The sequence below is a fragment of the Artemia sp. Qi Xiang Cuo genome, chromosome 5 (assembly GCF_049724085.1).
Source record: "Artemia sp. Qi Xiang Cuo chromosome 5, ASM4972408v1, whole genome shotgun sequence".
In the NCBI taxonomy this organism is placed as follows: Eukaryota; Metazoa; Arthropoda; class Branchiopoda; order Anostraca; family Artemiidae; genus Artemia; species Artemia sp. Qi Xiang Cuo.
In genome coordinates this window covers 14,230,574-14,243,151 of record NC_142798.1, presented here as the reverse complement: position 1 = coordinate 14,243,151, position 12,578 = coordinate 14,230,574, and the positions used below count along the sequence as shown (strand labels likewise).

At 35.8% G+C, this 12,578-nt stretch overlaps 1 protein-coding gene across 1 annotated transcript in view; it reads left to right on the top strand.

Annotated features, from left to right (window-relative positions):
• The window catches only part of LOC148951840 (proton channel OtopLc-like), a 150,164-nt gene that overhangs the window by 56,804 nt on the left and 80,782 nt on the right, over positions 1-12,578 (top strand). The window contains exon 2 of the mRNA XM_089088744.1: positions 6,004-6,160. Coding sequence (XP_088944870.1) covers positions 6,046-6,160 — 115 coding nt within the window. The 5' untranslated portion in view covers positions 6,004-6,045. The remainder of the gene's footprint in view (positions 1-6,003; positions 6,161-12,578) is intronic.

Sequence of the window (12,578 nt, the reverse complement as noted above, 5' to 3'; positions counted from 1 at the left end):
AGTCCCCACTGAAATTTGAATTTACTAGTAAAACGTTTTTTTTTTTTTTTTTTTTTGGAAATAAAGAATGAAATTTTACTAACATTGAAAATTGAAGAATCCATTTTTTTCAAAGTTAATAATATGTATTGTACTATAACCAATGTGTTAAAACATAATTAAAATTGGAATTCAGTGTATGAACATTTTATAGGGTTTTTGCTTGAGTACATTATACTTTGCCAAGTTTTAAAAAAAACCTGCTAATCAAGTTACCGTATATGCAGTAACCGCCGCTCTCTCTCTCTCTGTTTGACTCCAAAAAAATGGGTGTTACCTCAAAAAACCCGTCTGGTGAGGCAAGTACCGTTCGTAGTAATAGGTGACTGACCCGTGGTAAAGCATATTACGCAATCACTCGTCGGATCCATAGGTGACTGACCCGTGGTAAGGCATATTACGCAATCACTGGCTGGATTCCCTATGCTTTTCCGTGCGCAATTCATGTGTAATTGTATGTATATTTCATATTCCCTATGGCCTTACTACTTAAACATCAAAGTTCAATTCTTTTGATATGTCTATTGTTATCAAAGTTTCGGTTGCTATTGAGTTGCCATTGCTCCTTACTTACAATTCGTTACCACGAACTGTTTGACTTTCTCACAACTCTATTTTTTTAAACAATGAAAAACTTTAGCGTAAAGAGCGAGGCGTTGAGGAGGGGTCAGCCCCTTTCATATACGGAATAATTTCTGTTCGTTTTAAGTTTTAACGTCGTTCCTTACTTTCAGTTAAAAAAACTTGTTTTTTTTTATTTAATTAAACTTAAGATCAGCAGACACAAACACCAATTAAAATTCAAACTAGAAACGACAAGAAATTTCTATTAAAGAATAAATAAAACCCAAAACGAACAGAAATTAAATAAGCAATCATAGCAAATAATGTCTTACAAATGGTGATTGTTACAATGGGAAAATGGTACAAATGGAGATTTTGATAATTTTACACCTTGAAGATTATTGACTTTATTTTAGCTCATTTTGGGTTTTATGGAGCTCTTTACTTTTCTTGAGAAACTCATTTGTTGAAAAAGTTTTTTACAATGCTCACTAAAGTGAAAAAGAAAGAATTTTGCGGTTAGAAGACATGCGACAGTGGGCACCAGAACTATGCTCACTATATAAACACTATCAGATCTGTCTTGCTACGAGAAAGATAAAAAAACGTTATTCCTTATTGTAGGGCTTAGCTTCATTGAGCACTACCTGTGCACCCTTCATTTTAAGAATCCCTAATCCTAACCTTTACCTTAAACCTAACACAAGGACCAATGTAAAGTGTTAGTAGACAGGCCAGTAGTTCTTACCAAATCTTTAAAAGTGTTCTATTGAAGACAGACTTACCGAATTCACGTGCAATAGCTATAGTTCGATTTTTTTCTTAATTCAGGTTCAATCCAGTTCAGCATCTACCGGCCTGGTTTGAAACATCGTAGCTCAAAAACCCGCTACGCAAGTCTTCAGTCACTTGTCTCACAAAACTGTAAATTCAGTAGCCGTTTGGCAAAAGGTCGGCCAACCTGACCCAATAAGAGATGCAAAAATTTTCCCTAGTTTTAGGGTTTAACAATCAGGCTAAACCCTTCAATAATTGTTCAATGGAAATTAGCTGAACACATTTCGGTAGATAGATTTTTCGTGATTTAATTTGCTTAATTTTTAGGAAACTAAGTAATAAATTTGAAATTTTATTTAGGCACAAAAGTTTCCGTTAAAAAACTATTCAATTGAAACTTTAGAATTAATAATAGTATATTGCAAAATATTCTTTACTGTAAAATATCCTTAATAAAGAAGAATGCTAGTCTAAACTGGGCTTTGGAATTCAAAAAGTATTTCAAATTTTGCCTTTGATGGCAATTTCTATCTTTCATGTATCCATGAATACATTTCTATCCATTCAAAATCAAAGTTTTATACAATTTTCAGTCTCAGTCTGCGGGAACTATTTTATTCAACTGCTTAACTTAGGTAGGAATCATAAAGTATAAAGTACCAAGTGTAATGAATCTATTTATAAAAGACACAGAGTTGACAATTTCTTCGAGGCAAGAAAATCGGATAAAAAGTTGCAGTATTAGTCAAAAATGAATGCGAGCTTTTTTCACAAGTAATCTACAAATATAGTCAAAAAGGTTGAAGATATATTCGAAAAGGCAAAATAAAAAAGGAAAACTAGGATCATAAAGATTTTCAAGATCGGAAATTTTCAAAATCGAAAACATATTTTTTGCCCATCCCTTTTAGTTTTTCCAGAAAGGGGGTTTTTGGACCAATTTTAGGTCCAAACATAGAATAATCAAATGCCAGCTTTGGTCAAAATGATGTGATACTACAAAAGAATCAGATTTTAATGCTGATTTTAAATATATAAGTTTCATCAAGTTTAGTCCTACCCATCAAAAGTTACGCGCCTGAGAAAATTTGGATGATTTTCAAAAAAGGGGGGAAAGACCCCCTAAAAGTTATAGAACCTTAATGAAATTCACACCATCATATTCAGAGTATCAGATAACCCTACTGCAGAGCTTTCAAGCTCTTATCTACAAAAATGTATTTTTTGCCAAAAGAAGGATCACGGATGCGAGTTTATTTTTTTTTTATTTTTTTTTTTTTCCCCAGGGGTGATCGTATCGACGCAGTGGTCCTAGAATATCGTGGGAGGGCTCATTCGAACGGAAATTAAAAATTTTAGTACCCTTTATAAATGACCGAAGAATTGGAGGGCACTCAGGCCTCTTCCCCCGTTCATTTTTTTCGCAAAATCACCTGACCAAAGTTTCGAGATAGCCATTTTGTTCAGCATGGCCGAAAATATGATAACTATGTCTTTTAGGATGACTTAATCCCCCGAAGTTCCCGGGGGGAGGGCTGAAAGTTATGAACTGTACCAAATGTTAAAATATAGTATTGGTTATTGGGAAGTATATAGACGTTTTCAGAGGGGATTTTTTCTGGTAGTAGGGGGGGGGGGGGGCTGGAGTGGGTCGAGGCTTGTGTGGTAGGATCTTATCATGAAGGAAGTTTTCATGGGAGAAGGGACATTGCTATGAAGGGGGCGCCCGATTTCCCAGCATTATTTAAATAAAGATCAGAAATTATATATAAAAAAACAAGTTTATCAACTGAAAGTAAGGAGCAACATCAAAACTTAAAACGACAGAAAACATTACGTATATGATTGGGTTCATACCCTAGTCAATACCTCGCTCTTTAAGCCACAGATTATTTAGTACTTTCATAAGAGCTATTTATTCTAATTAACGGCATTTGTGATTAAGGGGTAATTTTTAAAGAATTGGAACAAAATTCGAACTTAAGCTTAAAGAGCAAGGTATTGAATAGGGGGCGAACCCTCTAATATACGTATTAAAATATAAGAATATAGAGGTTCGTTACGTAAATTAATTCGTAAGTTACGTATATTTATTACTAATAAAAACGTTCGTAAATAAAATTAAACAGGTTTTGAGAAAGCCATTTAACCAAATAAAAGTAAAATTAATATTTAATTTTTTTTTAATCATTCATGGACGGTGAGCCAAAATCAAAACTCGCATTAATTCAAAAACGTTCAAAAATTAAATAAGAAAAACAAGTATTTTTAACTGAAAGTAAGGAACGACTTTGAAACTTTAAACGAATAGAAATTATTCCGAATATGAAATGGGCTGTGCCTTCCTCAACGCCTTGCTCTTTACGCTAAAGTTTGACTTTCCTCTATTTTTGTTAAACAATAAAAAACTTTAGCGGAACGAGCGAGGCGTTGAGGAGGGGACAGCACCCTTTCATATACGGAATAATTTCTGTACGTTTTAAGTTTTAACGCCGTTCCTTACTTTCAGTTATAAAAACTTGTTTTTTTTTATTTAATAATAGGAAATATTGTATAGTTTCTATAACTTCAACTTTTGATATAGCTGGAGAATAACCTAGGGTTATTTACTAAAACCGTTTGATCAGACTTTTCTTGGAACTAATGAAAAAAAAACTTTCAGAAAAGAAGTCATTCAAAGAAAAGCAAAGGTCATATTAAACTTAAAAACAGAAGAAACAGAAACCTACAATGATTCAAACTCAAAACGACCAGAAATTAGTGTTGGGCGATATTTGATATCGATATTGATATATCGATATATCGGACCAAATATTGCTATCGAATGTGGAAACATATTATCGAAAACGATATTTCTTAGGGGTTTCTAACCCCCTATATTCCCCGCCGAAAATCCACCACATGAAAGATCTTCAAATTTTCAGCATACATCTTCCAGATTCTTTGCAGGTTTGAATTCTTTCATCTATAATTGATTTTATTTATCCTTATCTTACATCTTACACTGGCATCTTTTTCGCGAGAATTCATTTCCAGCTCCCGAGTCACATGCATATAAATTATTACCAACTGACAAAGAAAATTTCACGAGAAATAATGATATAATGAAAAGCTTAAGTTTCGCAAATTGTCAAAGCTGAACTAAAATAGCCAACCAAACTAAGTGAATTTTCTCTGTCTGAAAAATTCTATTAAGGAAAAAGGAGCTATCTGTCACAGATAAATCAAGATAAGATAATCTAGCTTAATTGTAACTATACATGTATAATATACATACATATATATATATATATATATATATATATATATATATATATATATATATATATATATATATATATATATATATATATATATATATATATATATATATATATATATATATATATATATATATATATATATATATATATATATATATATATATATATATATATATCATATCGATTACGATATGATCCCCAGCTCAGTTTGTGCTGGTATTCTGCCAAATATCCCCAAAAAATTGAAAAATCAAAATCAGTAGACAAGATATAGACCAATTACCGTTTCAAGTGTTCTCAGTAAAGTCCTTGAGCTGCTTCTCCTTCCAGAAATTTTGGGGAAGTATAGATTGGATTATCGTATTCCACCGAAACTTGAGTTGCGCAGTTGCGTGTTTGTACATAGGCTTTTGGAGAAAGCTATTGAAAAAGCCTACAGAATGGGATCCCCCCTCTTTATGTGCAGCGTACACTTATCAGCTGCATTCGATTCAGTTGTTCAGTCTCAGGTGTTCTTGAAATTATTCGAGTATCTTTCTGGTACTAAGGCAGTTTTTTGAAAGCTAGACTGACTGGGGATCACCTGAGCAGACAGATTAGACGATATATATATATATATATATATATATATATATATATATATATATATATATATATATATATATATATATATATATATATATATATATATATATATATATATATATATATATATATATATATATATATATATATATATATATATATATATATATATATATATATATATATATATATATGTATATGTATAAGTCTATAAAAAGATAGACTCAGTGATATTTTAGCACGCTCCTTGGGAAATAATTTGGTTTTCTATAAACAATCAAGGTGACAATTGGTTTTTATATGTTTGGAATCAACATTGAATTTATAATCTTTTCTTATGTATAGCACGGTGAATTTGCAACTTTTTTTTATATTTGATATGTATCCGAGCAATTTCACTGGACGTTTATTACAGTAGTACGTCAGAAACATTATTTATGCAAGGCTTCTTCTTTGTAAATTTTGGCCAATTGCCTTAAATATTCAGATGTTTGACGCTTTTGTTTTTATGACATTTTTTAAATTAAGTCTATCACTTTAATAATTGGATTTTATTCAACACTTTATTATGATCAAAATGATAATTTGATTCGGAAGTGTACTGACTTATTGGAATGCTGTATTAATAAAAATTTTAACTTAGAGCTATAATACATTGGCAGCAAATTTAATTTCTTGATATTTAAAGCCATTTCAGTTCTTTCTATGGAATTAGTCAATCTTAAACTAAATGGTTTCTGAAAGTCTAGATATTCATACAAAATATTTCGTGCAGGGTTGCAACTATGAAGGATACAGAAAAAGCACAATACAGGAAATGAAGTTTATTCTGATGTCCCCTAAAAATCCAAAGGAAGAACATACAGCTGCTGAAAAGTCTAGAAATTCACTAAGCTCGGAATTCTCAGATGATTCACTTCTTGAAAATGCAGGCAAGTTCATAACAAGTAGGTAATGGTTTCTTTTTCTCCAGTTTAAGTACTTTTTTTCTAGTTGATACATGACAAAGTCAAGTCATAACAGATAACGCTCAGGCAAAAAAGTCGCTATGGTTCTGTTCAAAGCTTGTGGTTTCAGTTCAAAGCTTAGCTTGTGTTATAGAATGCCTTACAAAAATGAATAAGTGCCGTCGTTAAATGCTCGTTCACATGCGTGCATCCATTTATAGCCACCATTACTTAGGACCAATCAGAGCCACTTATTAAAGAGAATACAAATTATGATTGGCAATAATGATTAGGCCAGGAATGTCTAGGTAAGAATATATGGGATTTGGAGTTTTTTAAAATGTTGCTGGTGTGACGGATTGAAAGTAAACTACCCTGGCCTTGTTCATCTGATTGAGAATTGGTCATTTTGATTTTTTACCATCAAAGAAAAAAAAAAAAAAAAAAAAATCGAAGATAAAGATCAAAGATGATAGAATTCATGAATCAAATTTGTCATTTGATTTGCCATTCCATGCTCTTCTCAAATATAACAAGTGCTTCGGTCTCACTTGAATCCCTGATGCTCATATTTGAGCACAACCCTGGGTCATACATTAAATTTGGGGATTATTTTTCAAGCTGGCGTCATGAATCATCTGTGGATAAGAAGTAAGTATAAAAAATCTTTAAACCAACAAATTCAGATAACTTTCTGTTTCGCTTAGGCCGTCTCGTGGCATTAGGGAGGGAGACTTGGATTCAATTGCAATGGTAGCATGGGCGCCCATAAGCTGAATTCCAGGGGGGGGGCAAACTTCGTCTAATTGCTACTTTTAATGCTATATAATAGAAATCTCAGAACAAAAATATAAAAATAAGGCAGCATCATTCAGCCAGGGGGGGGCAAGAGCCCCACCCCAGCCCCCCCATATGGGCACCCATGAATGGTAGTGATCATTGCATTTCAAATTACGTTGAGTGCCAAATAAAATTGGGCATTTAACTTTCAGTTTGCAAATTTATCAGTTCTCCTTAAGATTTACCAAAGACTTCTTGAAAATAAAGACTTGTTCGTCTGTCAGTTTAAGATGATTGCTCATGGTGCACATGTTTTAAATGTAATTTTTCTGGGTGTAGAAATGAATTAGTTAATTAATTTTAGACTCCAATCCAGTCTCCCTGTAATCGCTACCAACCCTTGACCATCTCCCCTTTCGCTCGGAAATAGAAGCAGCCGTTAGAGATTTGAAGACCAACTGGGATGTAGCTCTAGCATTTTTTTGGAGGGGGAAGCAAGAGGGGTCCATATCCGGATAGTCAAGGGGGATGGGCAATATAATCATTTTTCTCCAAATTATTGGGGGGGGTTCAACTGCCTCCCTCCCCCCCCCCCGAAACAATGCCCGTGAAGACCAACAAAGCTGCTAGAACTGATGAAATACAGTCGGAACTTCTGACAGTCAATTGAGGACCCCTCGTTGATCTTAATCATAAAATCACCACAGCTGCCTGAGAGATAGGTCACTTCCTCACATCATAGCTGCCTCACCGTAACGTTCCTCACACCGTATGAAGCCGTGATAGTCCCTCTTCATAAGAAAGATTCAAAAACAGTCCGTGACAACTACTGACCAATCAGTCTAACAACCCATACCGCTAAAACAATGACAAGAGTCATGTTAGGACGTATCCGAGCAATATGGCTTCTGAACACGGCTTCTGAACACGAAGTTCAGAAGCCGTTTTATGGCTGGAGGAGGACTTACTGAAATCTATAAAACATTAATCGGCATTCTACAAGGTTGCTTGCTATCACCGGAGCTCTTCAGTCTCTTTTTAACCGCAGTCCTTTCAGTAACTGATAGCCCCTCTGGCGCCCTCGTAGGAGAGGTGATGATAGACAAACTTACAGATGCCAATAATAAAATCCAAATTTCTGAGACCCTCCTTGATATCCAATCCCAAACCGACATCGTCCACACAACCACTAATCTCTTTGAGATGAACGTCAATACATTGAAAGCAATAGCCATGCACTGCTCACGTCAGCTTGTTTCTCAGGTGAACTCAAAACTCTACTTTGAAGGTGATAATATAGAGTGTGTCGGAGAATTTACCTTCCTCGGTAGTATACTTACCTCCGATAATAACCACTCCAAAGATATTAAGGGATGACTTGCACTTGCAAAGTCGAACTTTAAAACTCTGATGCCTATCTGGAGGAACAAGAGCTTAGCAACAACGCTTAAAGTGAGGCTACCATACTGACACTATCATCAGGTGCTGATAGTTTGGTAAATGAGTTTTTTTTTAATATGGTGGCTGTGAGATGAGAGATAAGCTGATGAAGATTGTGAATATGGTTTTTGAAAAAGGGGAAGTACCTAGCCAGTTTTGGTAAACTTTAACTAACCCCTCCATGAGAAAGGTGATAAGAGTGAGTGTCAGTTTCATTAGGAAGTAAATTACTTAATAAGATGAGAGTTCTTAGACTTAGAAATGCTGTACACACAGTTTTGAAAGAAGAGCAATGTGATTTTAGAAAGGGTAGAGGATGAGTTGACCGAATTTTCACCCTTAGGTCAATAATTGAGAAGGAGCTGAATCATCAAACGCATTTAGTCCTTAGTTTTATAGATTATGAGCAAGCGTTTGATTCAGCTAATAGAAGAGCTTTAGCGAAGGTCTTATCCCTGGTGGTACACCAGATAAATGCATTAAGTAGATTAGTGTTATGTATGGAAATAATATTGCTACGGTTAAGGTAGGAAAAGAGCTTAGTAGCTGGTTTTGTATTAAATCAAGAGTTAATCAGTGTTGCTTCCTATCCCCATTTATGTGGATAATTTTGAGGTACTCTGTCCTAAGTAGCACACCAGAGGCAGTGGAAGAACTTGGAATCAAATGGGGAAGCAAAACTTTCCTATACTGAGATTACGCTGATGATTTAAGCATCTTAGAGGAAAATGCTAGCAAAATTAATGTACTTTTAGAGGTTTTTTCAAGTTCAGGGTGCAACAATATGTTTGAAAACTGTCAAGAAGACGTAGTCGCTAAGACTAGGAATAAGTGAAGGTGAAGAAGTGACGTTGGGTAACTAAAAGATCAATCAAGTGGACAGCTTCACTTACATAAGTAGCATTATTAGTAAAGACGGTGGATGCAGTGAAGATGTTAAAAGTAGAATAGTCAATGCCCAGGGTGTTTTATTTTTACAGTTGAAAGAAGTTTGGAAGAACAGGAAGATAAGCCTACAAGCCAAAATTAGGATATTGGAAGCTACAGTGATGATAGTGCTCAAGCAGTGTTCAGAAGCACGGGTAATCCGAAAGGTGGAGAAGGAGCTGCTAGATGTTTCCAAGAGAAATTGCCTACGGACTGACTGACCGTATCTCAAATAGTAAGCTGTACGAAAAATATCGTTCGATCCCGCATACTAGGGCTATAATGAGAAAAACGCTGAGACGACTACGATGTGTTCTGTGGATAAAGGGTGATAGATTGCCAAAGATTCTCCGTGTTGGCCAGCCTTCTAGGGCCGAACAAAAATCAGGTCGTCCCTAAATTGGGCTGGAGAATGTCGTAAGGAAAGATTTAAGGGAAATGGAAACTTCTTGGCAGTGGCGCCAATTCACGAAAATGTCGGGGGGGGGCAAGGATTTTTTTTCGAATTTTTTTTTATTAAGATGCAAAAAAAAAGAACAACATTTAGCAAACATACCTAAAACAAGGGGTAGCGGCGGGGTCGCTCCTTGGCAAAATCGTCGACTAATCTATCCAAATCCAGTTTCTTTACCTCCTCTTTTTCAACGGACATTATCATGAGATCACTGAGTCTGTCGTTTCCCATCGTCGATCGCAGATAGTCTTTCACACGCCCTAATGTCGAGAAGAATCGTTCATTACTGGCAGTGGTCACAGGGAAAGTAGCAACTAGCTTCATCAGTTTTAGCACTGCAGAATAGGCAATTGGGAGGTCGGATAAGATTTCGATAGCTCGAAGAAGATCCATTTTTGAAATATCACCTTTTGACAGCTGCAGCTTTGCAACAGAAAGCTGGGATTTTATGGCATGGTCATCGACACCGAGAATCTCTTGATAATGACACATAACTCTTTCCACTTTCGAAAGTTCGAGAAAATTGGAACTATTGCAATTTGATTGGCAAAAAATTGGCATTTCCTATCAGTGTAACTGCGTCATTTTGGTACTGATGACTGTAATAGTGACCATATCGAAGCTGTAACTTGGCCTTCAGCTTTTAATCGCCTTTAGACATTTCCTCCATCAATTCAACCAAATTACCCGGGTTTGCAGATGTTTCCGATTCGTCATGACCCGTCAAAGCAAGACCCTGGCGGCCAAGAAAGCAAATAGCGCGAAAAATGTACTTCACATAATCTTTATTTTCCTGAACCTCTTGAGATCTGTATTGAATTAAGGCATTCGCTATAGATTTCGAAGTATCAGTACTCATTATCTTAAATTCCGGCCATGCTGACATACAATGCCTATGTCTTTCAGAACCATCATGTTGCTTTAGTAGAGCAGAACAGTTTTTCTACTTGCAAAATCCTGACTCAATGAAAGCCCTTTTTCCAGCAGTTTTTACAACTTTCAGAATCCCTATACAAAAATGGTGGCAAGCAAAACAAAGCACAGAATTCAAATTTTCTTAGCATTTAACCCATTCATAAGTTGAATCGCCCTGTTCACTTAATTTTCTTCCGTTAGACGCGAAAGCTACAAATCACTCAAAAATCGGCTGAGCTGGTGTGTCGTGACGTGTCCTAAAGATATCTGAGAGACTTTCTTGACTGCTACTGGAACCCACAAGGGGTTCAGTGATGCAGACCGAACTTTCATGTTGACCTGAGCTATTTATTGTTCCTCTTATTTACGAAATTCTGTCACAGGCGGGGAAATTTATCTGAACTAACCTGACACTTTGGGTGCTGACACTATTGCCAGTTTCTTGCGCTAATGTTTCGTCATTTTTCTTCCGCATTTTCACCGAAAAAATATCCAAAGTTTGTTGTCGCTTTTTACTCATAGTTAAACGAGTAGTAGACAAGGACTTCACTCAGACACGGCAAGAGAAGAACTGAAGAAACACGTAGAAACTCACTTAGAAAATCACTCCCATACTCCACGGTGAAACTTTCCCGCTTAGAAATCCCATAAACCAATCATTTACGTTTCCCCCGTTCACGACAGTCCCATACACTCCACTGGGACTAGTCATCCCATAAACTATTCAACAACGTCAAGAATCTGCTGACCAAAACCCCTTGAAACCCTAGAACACATTTCCTTTCCCATCTACTAAAAAAGGCAATATACAAAACTCATAGTTTACAACGAATTCCTCACAAGAACAATAACGAAACGGGCACTGACCACATGAAGCTTAGTTTTGAATGAACCCTCCTCGGAAATAAAGTAGTGTAGACGCGCTCGCTCTTAGACATTTCAAAACAAGATTATATAATTAGGGCACCAGTTTGTTGGTCGTATTTTTTGGACCAGTTGCTGGTTTAATATAGCACATAGCTAAAATAGAAAATAGCTGTGAAATATAAATAAGAAGGTAATGTTCAAAGTCTCGGGGGGGGGGCCATGGCCCCCCCGAATTGGCGCCCCTGCTTCTTGGGAGAGTGAAAGGAGGAAGGCTTTGAATAGATTGGGATGGAGGAAGAGCGTGTGTAGATGTGCTGGTGTGAGGCAGCTTGATGCTGCAGTGAGTTGGTAGTAGTAGTAGTAGTAGTAGCATTAGTAGTATTCAACTTGCTTATAACCCCTATCACCATATATGCCTGTGAATCTTGGACACTAAAAACAGATGATCAGTACCGTCTTGCTGCCTTTGAATCAAAATCACGCTTGCATTGTACCATGATATATTTAAAATAAAGGAGTCTTTCCTTCTAAAGATGATTCGGGCAGAAATTAAACGTCCCCTAATTGAGTTCAAATACCGCTTCCAAGAGTCTAAATTCTTAATCAGCAAAAAGAGAAATTGCATTTCTAGCTTCAGTCAAACAACGACCCTAGTCGTTCGAATTTCGCTAAGATAATTAGTAGCAAAAAAAATGCTATGCACAATATTTCTAAGGAAGTTTAAATGGCAAAAAAAACCGTGTGAATGCTTGAATCATCAAAAACACTTAAAAGAATTCATTGGACGAAAGATTTACACCCTTGGTCCTCTTGGGCCAATGGCGAGCAGTCTTTACAGCGCAGGACGAAAGAACTGCGTTTGGTAGTGGGGTAGATGTGCTTTTTGAGATTATTTAGTAAGTCAGATTTAAAAGGAATATTAAGTCAGATCTAAAAAGATCAGTACATCAGACCTAGAGAGATTCAGACGAAATTATTATATTTTGGTCACCGTTATTGTCATTGAAGTGACCCGTTGCT